We start from the raw sequence: 25413 nt of genomic DNA on the forward strand, positions 1-25413 counted from the left end.
CCAGTAATAGTACTCAGGACTGGACAAAAGGAAAGAAAACTTATCGAGAAAACATAGCATACATTATTGTACTCTGCATCTTGTAAACAAATGCCTTCTTCTGTGTAAGTGCTCTTTGGTTCCATTTATTAATTGATTGTATCAGTTGCAATATTTTGTCCCTGATGTCTGAAATGACTTCTTCATATACCTCTTATTTGCACTGTGACTGATTTTACCTCAGGATTCTAAGATATTCCACAAAAAGTTCAACATCTGTACATGGGGAGACTAGAGTGTCTTCCGCTGTTTTAATGCTTTCCAGGAACCACATCAAAGAATTTGTGGCGGTACTCTTAGTACTACTGTCCTTTAGGAAGATAAAGTTGTTTCATGTACATGTATACTCAGCAAGCCACCATACAGTGTACCAATTTACTCATGTACCACAGTCATTTGATATTCGCATACTTCTGTATATGATTACACCATGTTGCTCATTATTCCTTCAATGAAATACAAATTTCAGATACCACTCCAACTTAATTATGCACCCCAAAAACATGCAATGACTCCCCTTAGAACGTTGTGGTTGGAATTTTTGGACTGTAGCTCCCGATGTAATAGGTGTGAAATTAAGAACATAAGGGAAGTCATCATATATTTTATTTTTTAATGGCCAAGAACTGTACTGTTTGTCTTTGCGATTTTTCCGACTTAAGACTTTTGATTTTGAATAGATACAATGATTTAGATACCAAGTCAAGAGAAGATAGCCAAGTGCAACATTTCTTAAGAGGCTTTATGAGATTGAGAATTTGGCTATTCTTCTTGAGTGCAACCACTGTCCATACTTTGTTAGGTAGCTGTGAGGGTACACCAGTCCTTTTCTACATGTTGGGCACTTTTTGTTGCAATTTGATGGCATGTTCAAATATCTTACCTCCTTTTGTCACTTCAGCCTACCGTGTTGCACAGATTCTGTACAACTGACTGGCACACACACAAATCACTGCCATGCCTTACGTCAGTAGTGGAAGGTTATGTGACACCTGGTGCAAGCTGTACACCAGAGCACTCCAAAGTGGCCTATATGACCAATATTTTGTATAGTCAACTTAGTACTTTATGTGAATGATGTCTTTTAGGAAACCCACTGGAAGAACAGACTGAATAAATAACCAAGCCAACTAGCTCTCGAGGGTGCTCCACTGCAAATGCTCGATGCTTTTGATGTAAGTGCCCTGCAAGTTAAGTCAACTAACTGTCAATAAGAAAAAACTGTTAGGCAGGATAAGTGAGAAAAATGTGGAAGAGAGACCAATCACTTAATTTGGCAACAGAGATCATAGTCCCTGCCCAAGCTTTGGATCTGATTTAATAAAGCAATTAATTGGTCCAACACTGCTCACTCAAATTGAATTTCTGTGTTTATCAGGGACCTGCACAATGCCATACCAGCCACTTTCATTACCAATAAGTAAGTTTTGCAAAACATACCACAATACCTTAGTGCCAGACTCCTGTCTAAAAACTTCAACATTGCACTTTGGTATCACAAATTTGAGGCAGGCATTTAACAGATACGCTGCCACTGCTGTGTTGCTGATAAAAAATAATTTTTCATAATTTGTTTATTTTGTACCGTTATGTGAATGATGTCCATGTACAAACATTGCAGAATAAATATTTAGCCTTTTGTGTCAGAGGGTAAGTATGCGAAATATTGAAACAGGTTCTGAAGTTGATAGATTCATAGAATTCTGAAACTGTGCTTTGTTTGACAAGCTGTCCTTATTTTGGTAATGGTTATGTGTACCTCATTTTCTTCACCGATGTTCAAAGCTTTTTGTTAGATGGTTTCTTATAAGCTACATTCAATTGACCATATGTTGTATATATTAAAAAGAGCATTTATTAAGAGTTTTTATGAATGGAACTATGAGGTAGAAAACTATACATACAATTAACATTGCCAGTTGCTGCTACATAAATTTAAAATTGCAACTGAAATTATAACAACAGGACTTCAGATAACAACGTTTCACCGCAGGTTATGGAAAATTTAACACAAAAAGATTTTTGGATGATACAGACCAACTGAATATGAATTCAGCAAAGTATGCTATAAAATATACTGACGTACGTCACAACAATGCTAGCTCATTATCGCAAAAAGAGGACTAAAAATACTACACAAGCAAAAAGATACAGCTAATGGAAGGAAGACACTGTGATAAACAATGGAAGGAGTAAACAATAGTAAAAAAAGATGGCAATGACAGTATGTGTGTGTTGGGAGGAGGGCATATAACCTGTGAGGAAGGACGCTTTTAAAAGGTTGGTGACTATTTCAATCTTGTTTATGTATGTGCAGCCCACTCCTTGTCTCAACTACACGGCACATACTGTAACTCCTTCCATTGTTTGTATTCCATTGAGGACATTTAAGTATTTCACAAATTCAAAGGTTTTAAGTATAAGAAATAGACAAGGAAGCCATATTAAAATATTTGAAGTGGGAAGTGCACCTACAGGTCATTGCTGAAATATACACACAACCCTAGACAAACCTGTGGTGCATAATAAACAAGTAAAATGAAAGTATCATTACTGCCCATTTGGGAGAAAGGTGAGAGGATAACTCAAAACAAGGAAGTGTTTTGACAACTGCTGCATTTCATGTATTAAATGCATTCAGTGATATCCAATATTTATAGGAAGATAAGTAAAGAACAAAAGGGTCCAAAAATGGATTTTTTTTAAACTTAACAAAGAACATATAAAATGAAAAAATATTCAACTCTCATGGATAAACACACTATGTCAAAGCAACACAGTAATATTCAATTTTTCTGTGTGTATTCTTGAGGACTTCTTTGGAATGTATACTTTCCCATCTACATTACTTTCAATTGCCTTTGTCACCATTGTTTATTGAAATCTTAATTGGGGTATTTTAGTTGACAGTTCATGCACCACAAACTATTTACAGCAATTTTAGAGTTCTTGTTTGCTCCTATGGTATTTCTACAGGCTACACATTCTCCAGCTAGCTGCATGTGGACCACTGGTCAGATCCCTCCAAATTTCATTTACTGTGTACTGGAAACAATATTAACAATACAGAAATATCATCATACAGAAACATTTCAAATGACTAGATTTCTGAGTGACAATTTTTTCAAAATATTTAAATAATAATACTACATTCATTTTATAAATATTCTAGTGCTTCATCCTTCTAGTAGGCCACTATTTAAAACCTAATATATACTAAAATATAACTACATATGCACAAAATATCACTGCTTTGGCTACATATAAAACTGATGTGGGAGGGGAGATGAGACATTGTTTCTATTGTGTCAGAGAAGAAGCAAATATGTACAGGCACGACATAGAACTTCTCTCTCTTCATTGCATTTAATCATGCTGATGTTTCAAAATGCCTTGTGTGTTGGTTGGATGGGTTCCTTTGCAGAAAGGTGACAGAGCTAATGTGAGAAAAACTCTCCTTTTTACTTCCCGAATAAGTGAACGATTTGTTTCATGTGGAATTTTTATTTAGTGGAAAAAATATTCTTATGAACTCTGATTTCCATGTTAAATGATCATTATGTATTTAAAAGCAAAATAGAAATGAAAGGAGATGTGGCATAATTCCAAGGTTTCAAGATTTTGGAAAATCAAAAAGTGAGTGTACATAGCAATAGTCTATGGTGAACTATTGCTGTACATTTTAACTATGTTTATAACTGCACTCTTGCATCAGGTCAGGTTTGTGAACAATTTATTGCATTTTATACTGTCTGTGTTCTCATATAGACTGTGCATCACATTGTGGCAGATTTAAATATACTCTCGATTAGGGACTATTATGTCATTGGAAATCACCGAGCTCATAAGAATATTTTTTCCACCAAATAAAAATTCCATATGAAACAAATCGTTCACTTATTCGGAAAGGAAGGAGCAGAGTGTTTCTCACATTAGCTCTGTCACCTTTCTGCAAAGGAACCCATCCAAACAACACACAAGGCATTTTGAAACATTTTTTACTGAGTCCATTATATGGTACAGTAACGAGTTCGAAACTTTTTTGGTTCTGGAGCCATTAATATCAGAATTTTTCCGTGGCATACGAAGTCAAACTATTCACCTATCTGACAGCTGATGTGAGAAGGCTGATTTAAAAATATTATAATAAATGAAACACTTTAGATTTTGCAAAAAATTTATACAATATATCCAAACATTAATATCATATTCTGGCGGTATCCTGTAGCACAAATGTGATGCTCCTGCAGCACGCAGTTAACAAATCTCTGCACTATAGTGTTCAAATAGATAAATTTAATTGGAGAGTCTACGATGAGACATTGATTGCTGCCGAAAAAAAATCTTGTATGACCAGTAAAGCAGACATGAGTAAATGATAACTTTAGTTTTCCAATTAGCTACAGCAAAAGTCTGGTTCACAAATGGGCAAACGCAAAAGTGAGTCAATTGGTGGCTGTATAAATTGCAAAGATTCAGTGACGGGCTAGGTAAAATATGGTTTTAATGTCTCATTATTACACATATGTGAACTGACACAGATAAATTGACAACTTACAATATAATTCTTTTGAAACAAGCTCCAACCATCAAGATCAAAAACACAAGAATGGTGTTCAAGGTGGAATGATCATATAAAGTTGATTGTCAGTAAAGCAGATGCCAGACAGATTCATTGGAAGAATCCTAAGGAAATGCAATCCAAAAACAAAGGAAGTAGGTTACAGTACGCTTGTTCGTCCACTGCTTGAATACTGCTCAGCAGTGTGGGATCCGCACCAGATAGGGTTGATAGAAGAGACAGAGAAGATCCAACGGAGAGCAGCGCGCTTCGTTATAGGATCATTTAGTAATCGCGAAAGCATTACGGAGATGATAGATGAACTCCAGTGGAAGACTCTGCAGGAGAGACGCTCAGTAGCTCGGTACGGGCTTTTGTTAAAGTTTCGAGAACATACCTTCAGCGAAGAGTCAAGCAGTATAATGCTCCCTCCTAAGTATATCTCGCGAAGAGACCATGAGGATAAAATCAGAGAGATTAGAGCCCATACAGAAGCATACCGACAATCCTTCTTTCAAAGAACAATACGAGACTGGAATAGAAGGGAGAACCGAAAGAAGTACTCAGGGTACCCTCCGCCACGCACCGTCAGGTGGCTTGCAGAGTATGGATGTAGATATCTCTCTCCATTGAGGCAGGCCACACTGCAACTGTTCCCTTAGAAGAACAATATGATGAACTGATGGAAGAGTATGTTCCACACAATTTTTCAGACATCAAGGTCAATCATCATCCTAAATGATGACTCCACTGTCACTCCACCATCCACCAAATCAAGCATTTGTGGGAGCTGTAGAGGCTTGAAATTTCAGACAAGATGACAGAGGAAATTATAACAAAGCTGTGGCATAATGCATTTAATGATTTACATTTGTGTCTGCATATGCAGACAGGCACACAGGTAGAGCATTTAAACAGCTAAGTACACACTATTAAACAAACCAATTTGTTTAAGATTAAAAAAAATTGGCATATCATCATACTGTAATTTTACTTGGAAGAGCTGTTGAAAGATATATTTATATGTACAGTTTTCTATAATTTATACACTGAATTCCAAACTGCTCCTTATAGTATCTAATAACAATGTCACCCTTGGTCATCATGCACACTGTAATGGGTCAGCCAAATCCATGTAAATTTGTTCATGAAGTTTTAATGTCACACATGACAACTCTGCAGCTTCAAAACTGAAGGACTAATCACTACATGGATGAAAATTGTCAAACTTACTGTTACATCCAGTGCACATCGTTATCACATGAAAATAACCATACTGGCTCCTGCTTAGGATAAACAATATGTACTTTTGAAGGAAATAGTACAATAATATGTAGTCAAATTACAGTTTTTAATATATGGCAAGAATATCAGTTATTCTAGGATAACATTTTCTGATATTTAATTTCTCGCTGTAGCATAAACTGAAACCATTTTATTCTATAGTGCAGTACATGGTACTGCTTTACATATTTGCTTCTTCTGTACAAATAATTGCACATTAAAACACACACATGCAAGAATTTCTTAATTAAAATAAATATGCAATCTAAATATTAGATAACAATATATATATAAATATGTGCAAGGTGGGTCCACTTTAATTTGAGTATAACTGCTTGTAAGTACTACACATTTAACAAATGCAAACATAAAGTTTCATCGACCAAGTATTAAATCACTTTGGTCATTCACTAGAAAATTGTAAACAAAATTCGCCTTCTTCCTGTCAAGTGCCTGCTGATTTGTCCGAACTCTTGAGCTCAAATCGCCACGACTACGTGGTGGATCACGTAGGAAGATTGTCCCAAACAGTGTGGCTGAAAAAATTACAATATGTAAGATTTTTTGTAATGGCCTTCACAGCTCACAGATTTTATTCTCATCTTGGGTAATAATTGGCACACCTTATTAAATAAGTTACCTTACCACTTTTAAAGATCTTTTTCATACTTAACATAGTTATTTTATATTGAAGAGATAATAATAATAATAATAATAATAATAATAATAATAATAATGGTATAGTTATTAAGTGGATACTCCACCCTCTTCAAGTGGTTTTATTATTCTGTAGTCATGCAAACACTCAGTCTAGATATATTGGGCATCAGTATAGTGAAAATGGGAAATATTTTACAAAAACAGACACTCAATCAATACCAACAACAACTGATCAGATATGTATGCAGAGAGAGAGAGAGAGAGAGAGAGAGAGAGAGAGAGAGAGAGAGAGAGAGAGAGAGAGAGAGACTACATAATTCAGAATGGAAAGAGAGGTGGAAGTCTAATAATCATTGGTAACTGGAAAACTCTATAGGGGAAGGAATAAAACACAGTTATAGGAGACTATGGGTTCGGTAACATGAATTAGAGAGGAGGAAGACTAAATTCTGCTTAATGGCAAATGCACTATTCAAAAATCACACAAGATCATGGTGAACCATGAGAAGATCAGCAGACACACTATCATCAGACATAGATTCCGAAATAAGATACAACATTGTAAGACCTACTTAGCTCATAATTTATAAATGATGAAAAGTATGCTAAAGTTCAAGAGAATTATCTGAAATAATCAATGTCGAAATAAGGGAGGTACTGGAGTACTGTGAGATGCATTTGAAGGACTTTAAGACTGTAGATACTGCAATAAAGAATACCACAAAAGGTAGATCAGTTCAAGAAAAATTGAAATCTCAAAAACTAAAATGTCACATAGTTAAGTCATACAGTTTTAGATATAAGGAACACAGCTGTTTGTAAACATTTCCACTTTAAAGAGTTACTGCTGTGTTAGATTTGTCCACCTTGAGCTTTTGGCAACTCCCAACATCATCATCAGTATATTCGATGTCTATGACCGCAGAACATTGGTAGTAATGCCGATTTCTTTAGATAAGTGACTCGTTGATTTATCTGTCGCCTTTCAGTGTCAAGCATCAATTTCCATGCACCACTAAGTGTGTAACCGCTGACACTGTTAAAATAGCTGTTACGCATTCCGATGTTAACACCTTCATTGATGATACGATCACAGTAAATAGATGCACAGGATAATATTTGTTTCACATACATAATCGCGTGCTTGTTCACGAGGCTACAATTTGGAATAGCAAATCTGAGAAAATCACAATATTTTGTGTGTTGTTGGTGCTCTTTGCAGTCTCTAAAATTAGTGGTATTGACTGACCAATCCAACTGCTACCACAGTCGAGGTATTTTGCAAATTCCATGAACACTGAGACCGAGGCTGTCTTTTCCTGGGTGCAACATCTCTAATTTTCTTGGGTGATGGTAAAAAGCATTGAATAACCTTTTTTTGGTTATGGTTTTAGGGTGAAAAACTGCTAAAGTCATTAGTGTCCAGGCTGTGGGAGGAAGAGGAGGAGAAAAAAAAAATCAGCAGCAATGGGAGCGAAAATGAAAAGTGGGGAAACTAAAAAACAGAAAGAAAGCTTAAAATACCACTATAGAAAGGGGGAGGGGCTGTTTTCCCCAAAAAGAGCTTCAAATGACCGACATCATCTCACTGACACTAATAAACTCGAGGATGCTACCGGCTGAGCATGTGTCATCTACCTAAAATGGTAGATATATCAGGTGACAGCTGTAGAAAGGTGCGTAGCGGGGTAAAATAGGGGCACTCAAGTAAAAGATGTCTCACCGTTCACAGTTGAGAGCAGTGGGGACAAAGTGGTGGTGGGGTTATTGCCACTTAAAAAATGTCGATGGCTAAAAAGACAGTGCCCTATCCAGAGTCTAGTGTAGACCAATGTGCGTGCCAAAAAAGAGCAACACGCCGACTCTGTAGATCGGCAAAGGGAACCATGCGAACAGCAGGCTGAAGAAGACAGACTGCAGCCTTGATCACCATATTGGCCGCCTTGTTTCCATGGATACCAACGTGTTCTGGGATCCAGAGGAATACCACAGAGAAGCCCCCCAAATGGAGTTAGTCCTGAATCCGGTGGACCACAGGGTGGACAGGGTAAAGAGCTTGGAGACTGAGGAGAGAGCTGAGTGAATCTGAGCATATAATATACTGTATCTGCTGATGGCGATGGATGTATTTGACAGTCTGGAGAACAGCGTAAAGCTCCACAGTAAAAACCGAACACGGGTCGGGAAGCCGAAATTGATTAGGGGTGTCGCCAACAATATAGGCACTCTGAAAACCAAATGATGTTTTTGAGACATCAGTGTAAATAAATGTGGTATTCTTAATTTGTGCGCATAGAGCAGCAAATGCCCAACGATAAACGAGAGAAGGGGTACCATCCTTGGGAAGCTGACAAAGGTCACGCAGCAGGCAGGTCCGGGGGCAGCGCCAAGGCAGTGCTGTACCCCCAGTCGTCAAGAAAGTTTTAGGAAATTGAAAGGAAAGAGAATGTAGCAGTTGACGGAAGCAGACTCCCGGTGGTAGTAGAGAGGAAGAGTGGCCTGCATACCCTAAATCCAAGGAGGCATCGAAAAGAAGGTCATAGGCCGGATTAGCAGGCATGGAAAACAAATGCCTAGCATAGCAACTCAGAAGGACAGCTTACCAACTGGACAGCGAAGGGTCAGCAGTCTCAGCATAAAGGCTTTCCACAGGGCTGGTGTAAAAAGCTCCAGATGTTAAACGCAATCCACGGTGGTGGACAGAATCGAAATGCTGAAGAATAGACGGCCGAGCAGAGGAAAAAAACTATGCTTCCATAGTCCAATTTCAAGAACTAAGGTGCGATAGAGGCAGAGAAGGACCATGGGGTACCCTGTTTCCTTGGGAGAAAGTACTGGAGAGAGTAGTGTTCTCTGGCGCTTTAAACGTGTGCTCTGCCATAAATTCAAGAATAAAAAGGGACAGCCGACCTCGAAAGCCCCAAGAGAACAGTGTGTGGAGCATGCCTGTCCTCCAAGAGGTATCGTATGCTCTCTCCAGATCAAAGAATATTGCTACTGTTGGGTGTTTTCTGAGAAAATTTTTCATGATATAAGTGGAGAGAGCAAGAAGATTGTCAACTGCAGAACAATGCTTCCAGAAACGGCATTGAGCAGGTGTTCAAAGGCTTCGGGACTCCAGCCACCAGGCTAAACAGCAATTCACCATATGCTCCAAAACCTTACATATACTACTAGTGAGAGGAATGGGGCAATAGCTGGAGGGGACATGTTTGTCCTTTCCAGGTTTCGGAATGACGATAGCTTCCCGCCATCTTCTGGGAAAAGTACTATCGATCCAAATTCAATTATAAAGGTGAAGGAGGTAATGGTAGGATAAATGCAGCAACATTTGGATGTGGATACCATCCAGTCCTGGGGTGGAAGAGCAAGAAGAAGAGAATGTGTGTTGGAGTTCCTGCATGGAGAAAACAGTACTATAGCTTTCGCTATTTTGAGAGGAGAAAGCAAGAGGTCGCACTTCCGCTGCACGTTTCTTCGGGAGAAAGGCTGATGGGTAATTTGAAGAGCTTGAAATCTCAGCAAAGTGTTGACCCAATGAGTTAGAAATTGTGATGGGGTCCACTAATGTATCATGTGCGACAGTGAGCCCACAGATCGGGGAGAAACTAGGCGTGCCAGATAACCGTTTAATTCGACTCCAAACTTCCGAGGAGGAAGTGAAGGTGTTTAAAGAGCTAGTAAAGAAGTCCCAGCTTGCCATCTTGCTATTGTGGATGATGCGACCGAATCACGCACATAACTGCTTATAGCGGATACAGTTGGTCAAAGTAGGATGGTGGCGGAAAATGCGAAGAACATGTCTCCCCTTACATATTGCATAATGGCATGCCTCGTTCCACCAAGGAACTGGGGTGCGCCGGGGCAAATTGGAGGTGCGAGGTATTGAACGTTCTGCGGCTGTAAGAATAACTTCTATAACATGAGTGACCTGATCGTCGACGCTAGGAAAGTGATGGTCTTTGAATGTCACTAGAGACGAAAAAAGTGTCCAATAGGCTTGGGCAAACTTCCAGTGTCTCGGGCACATAGATGGCAGTTGTGGCTGCAATCAAATGACACATCATCATGCAGAAATACGTTCAAGGAACTTTGAATTCTAACCACTGCTTTTCAGTATATTTATTCCTTAATGAAATTTGTTGCAAGTAATATATATATATATATATATATAGCCAATAGCTCAATACCAGGAATAACAACAATCTACATGAATAATTAAAATCACTTGCCTTGGTCCAAAAAGGGGTCCAATATGCAGGAACACAAGTTTTCAATAAACTGCCAGCAACCATTTAAAACTTAACTTGGTTTCAGATAAAGCACAGTTTACACACACACACACACACACACACACACACACACACACGACCCATCTCCAACTGCTGCGTCAACAGTCTCTGAGAATCAGAATGAAACGAATGACTACTCACACCTCCCTGCCTCTTGTCAGCAGCTGCTAGGCTAGCGGCACGAAGTGGTGGCAGCACTGGCTGCAGGCTGAGAGGAGTGGTAGAAAGGTAAGAAGCAGTAAGAATGAGAGAGTAGGGGAGCGGCACACACATTCAGCGGCCCCAGCCAACAATGATGCAGGATATCTCAGCAAAGAAACGATTTCACCTACTTAAAAAAAAAATCCAATTTTTTTTTTCAAGTTTCCCTGACATGTCTAAAATTCATTGATATTCCCCGATTTTGGAAACTCATGGTAATGCTGAAATTATTTGGGGTGTGGCAACCATACAACTAATCAAGTTGGTGTATAGAATCTGCGAGTCTGGAGATATCATCCACAAAATTCCTCAGATAGCAAACACAGATAACTACAAGAACAACTGCACATTCAGCTCATCTATTCAAGTATCCAGACTGCTAACAAGAGTAATATACAAGAGAATGAAAAAGAAAATTGAAGATCCATTAGATGGCAGTCAGTCTGGCTTTAGAACAATTAAAGGCATCACACTGTGCTTGATAAAGGATGCCACACTTATGAAACATCAAGACAGGTTTATAGGATTTATCGATCTAGAAAAAGCATTCAACATTATAAATTGGTACAAGATGTAGGTGAAGGTGGATAACACAAAATATGAGAGGCATTCAATAAGTAAACCAACAAACTTTTTCCTTGCCAGTATTAGTTGAAAAATGCGAAATTTGTGACATCGTGGAATTTTCCTGCTTCAGCACATACAGTTTCACTAAGTTTTGATAGTTGACGGTGATATACATAGTCTTCAAAATGACGTCTGTAATGTAGGTGCATTCCAAGCTGAGAGCTGTCATCGAGTTTCTTTTGGTCGAAGCCCACGGCTTCACAGATATTCATAGGCACTTGAAAAATGTCTACTGAGACCTGGCAGTGAAAAAAGCCTAATAGTGAGTCATTGGGTGAAGCACCTGCCACCATCACAAAAAAACTAATGCAAACCTGTCCAATTTCCCGCATGCTAGCTGATCGTCCACAGCTGAGACTCCTATGATATTGGAATATGAGGACACTCATTCGAGTTGGTCAATGAATAAAAATCAAAAGCCTCACTGCTCTCTTGGATGTCTGTGTTGGTAGTGCAGACACACTCATCCACCAGTTGGGGTACTCAGTGGTGTGTGTCCGCCAGGTTTATCGCTGCCAAGAGAACCGAAGACTATCTGTACAGAATTTTTTGCATGTTATGATGCTGATCATTATAATTTTTTGTCAATTACCATCACAGGCAATGAAACTTGGGTTCATCAATTCGAACTGGAACCAGACCACCAATCTCCCAAAGACCCAGTTAGTAAAGTCAGGCGACAGTCTTCTGGGACTCTGACGGAGTTATTCAGTGTGATGTCCTCCCTCACAGTGCAATTATCAACTGAAATGTATCGTGCTACCTCAAGGAAACTGAAGAAACTACTTCAGCATGTTTGTTGCCACAAATGCATACTAACTTCTCCTTCACCAATGACGATGAAAAGCACCACACAAGTCTGCACACCCAAACAGAGCTCACAGAACTTCACTGAACTGTTCTTCCTCATCCACTTCTATCTGTTTGGCCAAATGAAGGATGCACTCCACAGAAAGCAGTACATGGATAATGATGCAGCAAGACACTGGCTCTGACTTAAACCAGTAGAGTGGTACCATGCGGGCATATAGGCACTCCCAGTAAGGTGGTATAAGGTTGTCACACTGAATGGAAATTATGGTGAAAAATAGGGTTTCATAGCCGAAAGAGTGGGGAATAATATAGTGTATTGAATCCTGAATAAAATCAACCTGCTTTCAAAACAAAATATGTTGTATTACTTGAATGCCCTTCATACTGTATGTAGAAGAATCAAGAGGGGGAAAAATAAGAATAGAAGATTAAAAACTTAAGTGTTCCGATTAGAAACGACACCAAACAAGAATACAATCTTTCACACCTATTGTTTGGTCTGTAAATCAAAGAAGCAATAACACATTTAAAATAAAGATTCAGAAGTGAGATTAAACTACAGGGTGAGAGGGTGTCAACGATAAACGACAATCACATTGTTAGCTGCAATGAAAGTGATGAGGAACTGTAGAATCTGTCAAATGGAAAGAATAGCACACATTAGGGATTGAGTGTAAATGTAAGATGGATGGAAGTAATGAGTCGCAGCATATATGAGATTAGTGAAATTCAACAAAATGGGGGGCCATGAAGTAGATTAAGTTACAGAATCGTGGTATCCTGAAGCAAAATAACATGATAAATTACTGTATTTACTTGAATCTAGGCCGCACTTTTTTCTGGTTTTTGTAATCCAAAAAACCACCTGCAGCTTAGAATCGAGTGCAAAGTAAGCAGAAATTCTGAAAAATGTAAGTAGGTGCCACCGCAACTAACTTCAGCGGACGAATATATGTAGTGCTACACAGGCATGCTTTGCAGGCGCAAAGATAAATACTGGTGCCAAAACCTCTGCGTCAGTAAATAAATTTTAAAAAAGGTGGAAGACGAGCTTTTTTCTCCGCGCCGAGTTTTGACCACTACATTTTCATACACTATCCAACGAAGTAAATACAAATTCCGAATTGTTCATCTTCAAATGTAGCAACATTCCAATGTACTACAAAAATCCGACTGGCAAGACCGTTTGGGATGTTTGTCAGTACGGCCAACTCTACGTTCTGAATTTTTTCCTACCTGTGAGAAGAGATGGTTCAAAAGGCTCTGAGCACTATGGGACTTAACTTCTGAGGTCATCAGTCCCCTAAAACTTAGAACCACTTAAACCTAACTAACCTAAGGACATTACACACATCCATGCCTGAGGCAGGATTCGAACCTGCGACCGTAGCGAAAAGAGATGGTTGCTAATAGGAACTTTTATGAATTGAGAATCACATGCAGTATTCTCTTCACCATAAGAATAATATGAATATAAACATTTTGCTATGTATTCTTTCGTGTTTGCTGCTATCTCATTTAAATCCTGCCAGCCTAATAAACTACGAAACTAGTGTGAGACAACAGCAAACGCAGAAGAATATACATACAATGTCATGTTTATATTTGTATTATTCTTATGCCTAATCGTAATACAGTCAGAAATGAAGCACGGCAATTGACTAGATTTTTAAATCTAAGATGACTAATTTCTGTACAGAATGTAATGTAAGAAAGAGGCGTCTGCAAAGATTTTCAAACGGAGAAAAATTTTACCTAAACTCTCATTCAGAACATCATCTATCATGCGCAGTCTATTATTTGGTTCTTGTTGATGATTATCAAAGAAAGCAGCAGTGTAAGTAACAACAAATAGCAGTCTCTTGCCATTGTTTCGCTAATGAGACAATTCCTTTTTTTATTATTTTTTTTATTGTAAGGGGCAGTAGAGCACACAAAAGCAAGCCATGCCACGAGCGGCGACAGGTCGTAAACACACATTATCAGAATGCGACAAACAGTGCACGAAGCAGTACAGTAATGCCTTTTCAGCTTAGAGTGATGTAAACACCTATAACAAAGAGAACGGCACTTATCAGATCAAAGAAAAATACGCAATCGATTCAAACCAGACGAAGCACGTGAAAAAGGAAGGGTACGTATAAATACAGATGGAGTGTTTGACGCATAGCAATGGCTACCTGGTAAAGCTTAACTGCTAAGCTTAGAACTCTAATCAAACTACTGTAGCTGTATCGTCATTCGTTCGACCTAAATTGTCTCTCATATTAGAATGGACCAACTTTGTTTCGATTTGGAGGTACAGCCTAAAACTTTTATCTCCTCTTGAATTTAGAGTCTCAAATTTCAGATGCGGCTTAGATTCGTGAAATTTTTTTTCCCTTGATTTCGAGTCTCGTTTTTAAGGTGCAGCACGATAAGCATGAACGACATAAAAAGCAGACCAGCACAGACAGGGCATTCCTGGAAAAAAGAATTCTATTGTTATCAAATATTGTCCTTTATTTGCCAAAAGAAATAATGGAGGAAAGTAAGTGATTCATGGACTCTGGGGGGGAAAAAAATCGAAACATCCAAGATCTCGTGCTTTGGAAGGATACTAAAAATTAGATGTACTGATGAGAAATGAGTAGATTCCACACAGAAATGGTGAGGAGAGGAACATGCGTAAAACACTGAAATGGACAGACAGGATATATGTCAAGGCATCAAGAAATAATTTCTGTGGTACTTGAGGTAGCTGCAAAGGGCAAAACTGTAGAGTAAGACAGAGATTGTAATAAATGCAACAAATAATTGAGATCACTGGGTGCAAATGCTACTCTGAAATGATTAGAGAGAGAGAGAGAGAGAGAGAGAGAGAGAGAGAGAGAGAGAGAGAGAGAGAGAGAGAGTGCGCGAGTGGGGGAGTTATGAAGTACGGGCTATTTCCTAGAACAATCAATGGTGGAGTGGGGCCACTATGAAAAACAGGCTATTTCCTAAAGCAATCAATGATTTCAGACTAACCTTATAGAGGAAGATCTTCGACAAAAACATATGAGAAGTTCTCATCTATGACAAGATGCAAAAGAGAAGTTAAAAGAACAGCCAAAACAGATTTATAGTTGAATCTACAGTGCAAATTTTTACAAAAGATAAAACTGAGCAGAGAGACTGCGCTTAAGGATGCATTTAGCAAGAACTTCACTCATTTATTACATTATACACTTAAAAAAAATTGATTATTAAGTTATGTTAACATTTTACAAAAATTTTCTTTAACTGGAGAGTCATTTACTTTATGGTATGTCACTATTAGACTGACATATGCATCACAATCACTCCAACTGCCATCATCAATGCTCCTTTCATACCTTGTCACAGTTTGCCTTTTGAATAACATGACATAACTTTTATTCTTAAAATTACCTGACAAATCTGGCACTGCCCAGGTATTCATTTTGCCAATTTCCAATCAGAAATGAAAAAAAAAAAGAACTGTGTATTTAGTGAAGCACAGAAAAAATTTCATTTCCACATACTCATGATAATGACCTTTGAAATTATGACACAGTTGTACAAACAAATATGCATAATGAACAAAAGTATAAATTCTTTAACCACATTAACAAACATGATCTGCTGCTTCACGAGTCTACAACACAATTTTGTAAACATCTCCATGGCAATGCCTCTTCATAGCTCTACAGATGGCTATCGTTTTCACCTACAGCTGTTCACACTTCAAAGCTGAAAAAGCACTGCCTGATGTCAGCAATTTCCTCACACCACCTCAACTATAAGAGTGTCTTAGGTGGCAGTTTTTCCATGCCTCTCGCTCTTTATGACATCGTATCTGCTGAACTATAATAAGTAGGTGGTTCTTAGCCCCACAGCAATTGTTGCCTGATAGTAACAGGTGTGTGTACTAAGTCTGATTGGAGTACTAGGAGAATGGATGATCTTCACTATTCAAGATTAAATCTAACTTTGGCACAGAAAGGGGTGAATTATACTGCCACTAAAGTCTTTGGTCACTTACCAAATAGTATCAAAAGTCTGACAGATAACCAACAAGTATTTAAGAAGAAAGTAAAAGAATTTCTGAATGACAACTCCTTCTACTCCATAGAGGAACTTTTAGATAGAAATTAAGGAAAAAAAAAGAAAAGAAAAAAATATTTAAAAAATTTAAATACTAAAAAATAAAAAAAGTTGTTATATTAATTTAATTATGTTGTTAAATTAACTTCATTATGTCATGTGTTGGAAAATTTGACTCGTTCCACATCATTACGAAATATCGTATTCATGATACATGGAACTAGTATTAATCTAATCTAATCTAATCTAATCTAGTCCAATGATTTAGGGGAGATATGACACCCCCCCCCCCCCCCCACCCCACACACACACACTTAACATATGTATGGATGGAGGACTGTAACATTAGACTGTTTCCCTAGGAACATGGAACTTTTTCTTTATTCAAGTGTTTCATAAATATGTGGCATTCAATCATACGCACTAACTCTCAAACAAAATATTTTAACTACCAATAGTTCCTCACCTACTGTTTTTGCATCCAGGCCGTTATCATTCATGTGACTCAGTACCTCTTGTAGAAAGGTACACAAATACAGGAAGACATTCTTCCTATGTTCAGGCAGCTGCATGACAATCTAAATTTGAAAACCAAAATAAGCAAAATAGGAAAATTTACCACAAAAGATACTAGTTAAATTTGAAAACAATTATGTTATGAATCCTGCATTATGCTCAGACCACAAGAAAAGATAATATTTTTGTGACTTATTAGGTAGTTAATTGATTATTCATTCAAAAATCGATATTACAATGATGTTAGACATTTCAAGTTGGTATAAAGAGAAAACAGAATTAAAAATTAATTGATTCATACATGCAAACAGGTAGTTACTTGGAAGTCTAGTTTAACAACTACCTATAGAGTGCTCTTTTGTATATGCATAATTTCAAACATTTTTTTGATGGTATGCCCTCTTGCCACACCCCTGGATCAAAATGAAAAGGCTACTTCAACAAACAGCCGACCAAAGTATATCATGCTAAACAGATAAATTATTTTGATGTATTTTTAAGATAATTATTGTGTCATTAAAGCAGCAAATCTCAGAGTTCTCTTTCAAATTAACTTTCTACGAGGATGACATGATGGGTATTTTTCATTTTACTGGACAAAATATTAAGTCACCCTCTTATACGAGCATGACGGTACCACCACTGATAAACATCACAGCAGTGAGGTAATGTGTATGTTCCAGTCAGCACAGTCAGAAGGGGTCAACATGCAGGCGATACAGAAAGGAAGTATTGTTTTGGATGTGCCAATAACCACACCATGAATGGAGTTGCTCAATTTGTTAGTATATCGATGTGGATTTTCCAACTCGCATGCAAGATATAGTGTATCGCATGAAGCTATGTAACATGGCATATGAACAGTGGTCGTCAAAATATTTTAACTGACAGGAACCAGAGGAGTGTCACATCTTGTCAATGACAACTGGTTTCTAACCTGACAAAAACTGCTGCTGTCAGTGAATGTTAGTCCATCTCAACCAGATCCCAAGCAAACTTTGTTAAGGTAATGCAATGGACATGCGGCACATAAAGCTGCACTAGTTCAACAGGCCAAACACACAAAATGGACAGTAGAGGATTGGAAGCATGTACTGTAGCCTGATGAAGTGAAATATTGCCCCTTTTCAATAATACAAGACACTGAAGGCACAAAGGCCCAGTGAATTGTTTAACCTCTAGTGTATGGAAAGTAACTGAGGCTGGAGATGGTTCTTTGATGTTTTAGGGGTGTTTTCCACACCCTAACTTTGACTGACTCCTTTAGATTCTGGTGAACAAAAATCAAGAAGTTTATTTCAATATTCACAGCGACTAAGTGTTGCCCTTTCTTCAGAATTGGCATAATGAGTATGCTGTGGACACTTATTTCTTTTAAGATGACAACAGGTGTGTTCATATGGCTGCACACATTTGTTCCTGATTGAAGGACCGATGGGTGAAATAAAGCAATTAACATCCTGCCTATTTTGGTAACTGTACAAGATATCATTACCAGTGAATGGCTTTAACAGAAACAGCATACCTGAGAAAAGTTTTGGTCCCTCCTGACTAAACTGAGCTCATTATCATTGCTAGAGGTGTGTTATATGGTATTAGCATGTCATCTTCTGCCAGTGACTGTCTTGTGTACTTATATAAATGTGTGTGTTTATGTAGAAATTTGAGTGTAAGTAGCAAACATCATCATCTGTATTAGAATGGGCTATTATTGTGATTTCTTTAGTCTGCAAACAAACAAGAGGCATTACTTGCAGAATAATGTTAATGGGTCTTATGGAGTCTCTGAACTCATTTGGCTCACTGCCTTCTCTATGTGCACAATTTAGTACTAGTTGTGTATTACAGAAAAATAATTTGTAATACACTATGAATGTGACTAGTGCAGTGTAAAAGTTTTCACCAAATATTGCTGAGATGAGCACACTTTGCAAACAACAAAAATTAAAACTTCTGGCAATAAAAGGTAGGGTAACATTTGAAAGCAGCCATGTTCTATATCAGCTTTGCTGCAATTACTGTACAGCATTCTGTATGGGTATGACAAGTGACCAAATGTCTACTCACGATTGGCCACTGTCAAACTGTGGCAAACTGCAACCTGAACTGTCCTGTTGTTGAGCATGTTGCACACCACAAATAAATTACTTCAGCAGCTGCTTCACTACAAAGGCTATTTGGATACCTCCTCCAAGCACAGGTTTCTCTTAACCACGCAAATGGGAATTGTCTCCCCAACTTGTCCCGCACACTCACTATCCCACTGGCCCAAACCTTTGCTAACCTGTTCCACTTTCTCATCTTGCCTTTTCCCTTCTCTCTTCTGTCTATATCACTACTCCTCCATCTGGATCATGCACTGCCTTCTGTCCACCCCCCTCCATCCTTTTCTTCCCCGCCCAAACCCTTTTCCCTCCATCACTTTTTGTTGTGCCATCTGCACTTCTTGTGCAGCTATGAAGTCACCTGTTCAAAGACCTAGCTCTTTTACACTACCTCCCCCCCCCCCCCCCCCTGCCCCTTGCATTCTTGCCTATTCCCTCTCCACCTCTATCAGCTCAGGCACCTGCTTTCGAAAATTAGTCTTACCGTAGCAATGGGAGTGTGCGCCTGGGTGTCTGTAGTATGCGTACAAGTGGGTTGTTGCTGGAAAAACTGCTAGTGCTTGAAAGCTAGTGTGAATGTTTTCTTCTGTTGTGTGTTATTGTGCTCCACGCATTGATCTGTTATAGGTAAATGGTTGCCTTTCCCTTATTTTACATATTACTTCATCCAAGAATTTTCGTTAGTGTTAGAGAGCAAAAATGTTTTAATTAAATTTTCAACTACGTTTTTCTGCCTTCTTTTGCTTGTGTTTGTTGTTGTTGTCCTCAGTCTGAACACTGGTTTGATGTGGCTTTCTGTGCTACTTTATGCTGTACAAGCCACCTCATCTCCAAGTAACTACTGCAACTTATATTCTTCTGAATTTGCTTACTGTATTCATCTCTTGGCCTCATCTATGATTTTGTAATTAAAGTGATATTAAAGTGCTGATCCCTTAATGTATTAGAATGTGTCCTGTCAACCGATCCCTTCTACCAGTCACACTGTGCTACAATTCTTTTTTCCCTCCCCAGTTCTATTCAGTACTTTCTCATTAGTTGTGTTACCTACCCATCTAATCTTCAGCATTCTTCTGGAGCACTCCATTTCAAAAGCTTCTATTCCCTTTTTGTCTCAACTGTTTAGCACCCATGTTTCACTTCCATACAATGCTACACTCCACTTCCTAACACTGAAATATATATTCAATATTAACAAATTTCTCTTCTTCAAAAATGCATTTCTTGCGATTGCCAGTTTGCATTTTATATCTTCTCTAGTTCAGCCATTGGCAGTTATGTCGTCGTCCAAATAGGGAACTCATTTACTGCTTTAAATGCCTCATTTCCTAATCTTATCCCCTTAGCATCACCTGATTTAATTAGACTATATTCCATTATCCTTGTTTTGCTTTCGGTGATTTTCATCTTGTCTCCTTTGAAACCACTGTCCATTCCGTTCAACTGCTCATCCAAGTTCTTTGCTGTCTCTGACAAAATACAAAATCTAAAATTCCCCTCTACTACACAACAAGAGGAAAAATTCCCAACAGGACGTCTTGTACTTACAGCAAAAATTACAATCCAATTGCTATTATAGTGTTGTTGTGGTCTTCAGTCTAGAAACTGGTTTGGTGCAGCTCTCAAAGGTACTCTATTCTGTACAAATTACTTCATCTCCAAGTAACTACCGCAACCTACATCCTTCTGAATCTTCTTAATGTACTCATCTCTTGGTATCCCTCTATACAAAAGGAAAAAGTGACAATTTGAGTGTTAAATCAAAACAGACGTCTCCCACAATCTGGAGAAACAGCCAATGCTTTCGATTTTTCTGCATATCTGTTGAATTTAATCTTCCTATTTCTTGTTTTCATAAATATCAAAATATGTAAAGTTCTTAACTTACTTGTGTTTGCTGTTAACTGATAGTGGTACGCAATACATAAATACAAAAGTATCAATTATCGACAAAATTAAATAATTTTGTCAAAAAAATACAAAACTAATATTTATGATGTAATTACCTGTTTACACTGCAGGTAATTGCTGGATGCATTCAGGCAAATATTATGTAAATTGTACGGTATAACTGGCTCTGCAGTGGATTCCAGAAGTAAGAGTAAAGCTTCAGCAACTGAATGAACACTGCCAGCTATTTAACAGTTAAGTGAAAAGTCAAATGCAGTATGATACATGGAACCTGTTAAATGTATAAATATGCACATGTTACAAAGCAGCTATCCAATTTATCTAGAAATATTTAAGTTACAATTTACAGATATATTATATTGGCTTCATAACATAAGAGAAGAAAAAAAACATTATACTGTTGTGTGTGCTAGTATGATTTCGTCCAACTGCAGTGCAGTTAGTGAACCCTTTGACTGCAACATGTGATACTTTGTGGCCATGGTGGAACACTGCACTGCCACAGCTCATGTGCTGGGTGCCTAGTACTTCCAATGCAGTTACTATTTTCCAGTGTTATTACTCTGACATTTAGACTTGTATTGGGCAATTTAGTAGTACTTATTTACAATATTTGCTGCAGCTTGTAATGCCAACACACAATTTCAACAAGAAATTGAAGGTGCAAAATCAATGGAAATCACTGGTTTTATAGCACATAAAGTGTGGTGAAATTCTGTTGGAATCACGATGAACAAACAACAGAGTCATCCATCTCTTAGATCTACAGCATACTACTAAGTCTGGAGCAGGGACAGCAAAAGTGCACATGTCTAACTGGGAATGCAGTCGTGTACACCAAATTGAGGTTAGAGCAAATGATAGTGTGTGGTGAGAGTCTGCTAATTATGATGCGCCATATGGACTGTGTTCGACCACAGTGAAATGATAAAGAAGCATAAGTCTGAAAATGTCTGCAGTTGACAACCACAATATGGCCCTGTTGACACTGAATTGCTGTAGCACTCCACTGCAGTTGGAACATGGTGCACACTGACTTCTGTGGCAGTCCACTGCAATCAAAGGGTCAACTGTAAATACCATCCACATTTTTGATAAACTGACTCCCTCTATTAATCTATTCACCAATAGTTCACTGCTTACTTTCACTTATTTTCATCCACAACTACATGACTCTTCTTCCGTTCACATTTAAGTGTGTGGCAGAGGATTCATCGAACCACATTCAGACTATTACTCCACCATTCCAGTACCTACCAACATGCAGGAAAAATGAACACTTTCATCTTTTCATTGTAGCTCTAATTTATTGTATTTTATCACAATTATCATGTCTCCCTATGTAGGATAGCATTATCAAAGTATTTTCGCATTCAGAGGAGGAAGTCTGTATTGAAATGTCATGAGAAGATCTCACTGCAATGAAAAACACTTATTTTAATGTTTGCCACTTGAACTAACTTATCACATGCATGACTCACTCACTATTTCACAAAAACTCAATATGAGCTGCCTTCTCTGAACTTTTTTTGATGTCCTATGTCAATCCTATCTGTGCGATACCATATCGCACAGGAATACTATAGAAGAGGACAGACAACTTTAGTGTACACAGTCTCTTTATATGACCTGTTGCATCGTAAGTGCTCTGCAATAAAACTGTCTTTGGTTCATGTCCCCCCAAAACTTTCTCTATGCCCAGCTGAACTGACAGACTTTAAATTTGTGTGATTAATAGCATAACCAAAAGTTAATCAATTTAGTCAACTGTCTTTTTGCACTGTACAAACATCTTAAAAATCACTATGCAACTGGTTTTGATCACAAGTCACTAGTAAGAAACAGTGTCAAAAGCCTTCTGGAAAACTAGAAATACAGAATGAATTAGAGATTCCCTATTGAAAGCACTCATTATTTTGTATGAAAAAAGAGCTAGCTGTGTTTCACAAGTACAATATTCTTTGAATCTGTGCTGACTGTGTCAATAGTTCATTTTATTCGAGGTAATCCATAATATAACTTATTTAATTCTTGTAAATAATCCTTCACTAGTTAAGATCACAAAAATTATTTATGACAATATTGTGAAATGGATATACTGTTACTCACCAAATAAAGGAGCTATTGAGCCACAGGCAGGCACAATGAAAGGACTAATTTAAGCTTTTGGCCAATAGTAAACGCACAAACATTCACACAACTGCAAATCATACACATGTGGCCTCTGTCTACAACTGCTGTGGCCCGACTACAGACTGACATGAGCAGCAATATAGAGTGTGTGGTGGGGCTAAGGAAGAGGTGTGGGGCAGGAGGATCGAGCAATAGCAGGGTAGGGGTGGGGAAAGGAAGTGTGCTACCCTGTCAGAGTGAAAGAGAGCATACAGGGATGTGGTAGGCAGATTATAAGGCTGATAGGTGCTTTGGGGGAGGGCGGGGGGAGAAAAGGGAGAAGAGAAAAGGGAACAGGACAGGGAAGAAGTAGAGAAGGGGAAAGGCTAGTGGTTGCTTTGGCATGTATAGTGCTGGGAGTGGTAGCAGGGAAGGGACAGGCAGGTGGAAGACTGGAAATAGTGAATGTTGCTGCCAGAGGTTTAAAGATATGTTGTAGGAAAAGTTACCACCTGCAAAATTCAGAATAACTGTGTTAGTAGGAAGGATCTAGATTGCGCAGGCTACAAAGCAGTCACTGAGTAGGATACTTCCTACCAACATTTTTGAATTGAGCAGGTAAGAACCCTACCAACAACATATACATCATTCCTGCAAGCCACGAAGTCATAAAACAAACTTTTTCATTCCTATTTAATAACATATTTTCATTTAAAATCAGTTAGGATTTTATTTTTTGTGGTATAATACATCTGTTTCATATAGGCACAAAACCAATATGCCAAGTTGGTGTGCTATTTAGACACAAAAAACATTTACCATGCATTTAGGAAAGGTCATCTGCAGCAATATCTTTGCAGAACTGAGCATTTGGTTGTATGTGGCTTTTATCACTTACATATATTTTTTAACAACAAACTACATAGTTGTAGATGTGAGGCGACTGGCTCAAGCAGTGTAGGAAAAAACCCATCTGCTGCTTGGATGGAAAATGATACTAAAACTGATACATACATTGGGGCACAGACTGCAGAGCGCATGTGCAAATATTTCTTCTCACTCAATGTGCAGAATACAATAGATAATGATGACTATTTATATGGAATTAGATTTTCTACAGCTGTCAGTTCAGTTTATGCCCTCGATCTCCTCTTCTATTCACTCCATTGTAGTAATTATACGTGTAAGTCACATCTGCCGTACATTTGCAACAGCCATTTGATTGCATATGCTGTGGAAACTGGCTTCCAGTATGTCAAATCTGTATACAATTGTGCGTTAAATGTGAGAACATTAAACATTTCCTACACACTTTGTTACATCTTTATAGAACTATTAAGTCACAATTGTTTTATGAGAAGATTTATGATGGTTGTGGGGGTTACACTGTACTTTAATAGACAAATTTTAATTTTGAACCTGGGGATCATGCTAAGATACGGTCAATAAAGATGTTTTAATTATGACAATCTAACTAACATGTGACAATTAAACCAAAATGCTCTTGGACATGTTATTTACTAAACAGTTCCAGTAGGGGGGGGGGGAAGAAGATTTTGAAGTGCCACCTTTTTACCACCAATGAAGGGTGGCAGTGAAATTGAGATCCTTTATGAGATTATCAAGTGACAAAACTGTGGAGGTAAGAAGTGGTGAAATATTAATAAAAAATTTAACACTGAATAAGTAACATGAAAACTGTACATTCCCTCATGAATCATATTTTAGGTTCAATGGAATTTTAAGGAAATTCTGAGTTATCAGGTACGCCAATAAAAACAACTTTAAGATAAAGTGGCATTGTGGTTTACAGCAGTACAGAGTAAACCCAATAAAAAGGAATTGAACAGTGTTCCATCAACACAACAAGGCATAATAATGCATGTATTCAGTATTTGCAAAACGTTGAGCAAGATCACACCATTCTTCTCTACCGTTCATAGTAATCATACCCTCAAATTTAACAGTATAGCATGGAAACCAACATCACTGGGAATCCTGGACTTGTGAAAACAAATTATTTAACATGATTTTCATTGATGAAAAATGGAAACTTAAAAAAAATGGGAACCAAAATCAAATAAACACTCAAGAGACTCTCCGTATGACGTTTGTTTCCAAAACTTATTTCTGTTTGACAGTTCCGATGCAGAGTAGTTTAGTATTTTAATGTGATTAAATGCCTAAAAGTAGTGAATAAATATCC

The 25413-nt window shown here is 38.0% G+C and overlaps 1 protein-coding gene across 2 annotated transcripts in view; it reads right to left on the reverse strand.

The window, feature by feature from the left end:
* Positions 1 to 1871: 1871 nt before the first annotated feature.
* LOC126336462 (inositol polyphosphate 5-phosphatase OCRL-like) overlaps positions 1872 to 25413 on the reverse strand; it is an 89831-nt gene continuing 66289 nt past the window's right edge. For both annotated transcript variants that reach the window (XM_050000191.1, XM_050000201.1), the window contains 3 exons: positions 21191 to 21318; positions 17030 to 17141; positions 1872 to 6420 (listed from right to left, as the gene is read on the reverse strand). In XM_050000191.1, coding sequence (XP_049856148.1) covers positions 6260 to 6420; positions 17030 to 17141; positions 21191 to 21318 — 401 coding nt within the window. In that variant the 3' untranslated portion in view covers positions 1872 to 6259. The remainder of the gene's footprint in view (positions 6421 to 17029; positions 17142 to 21190; positions 21319 to 25413) is intronic.

Source organism: Schistocerca gregaria, chromosome 1, assembly GCF_023897955.1.
Source record: "Schistocerca gregaria isolate iqSchGreg1 chromosome 1, iqSchGreg1.2, whole genome shotgun sequence".
Classification (NCBI taxonomy): Eukaryota; Metazoa; Arthropoda; class Insecta; order Orthoptera; family Acrididae; genus Schistocerca; species Schistocerca gregaria.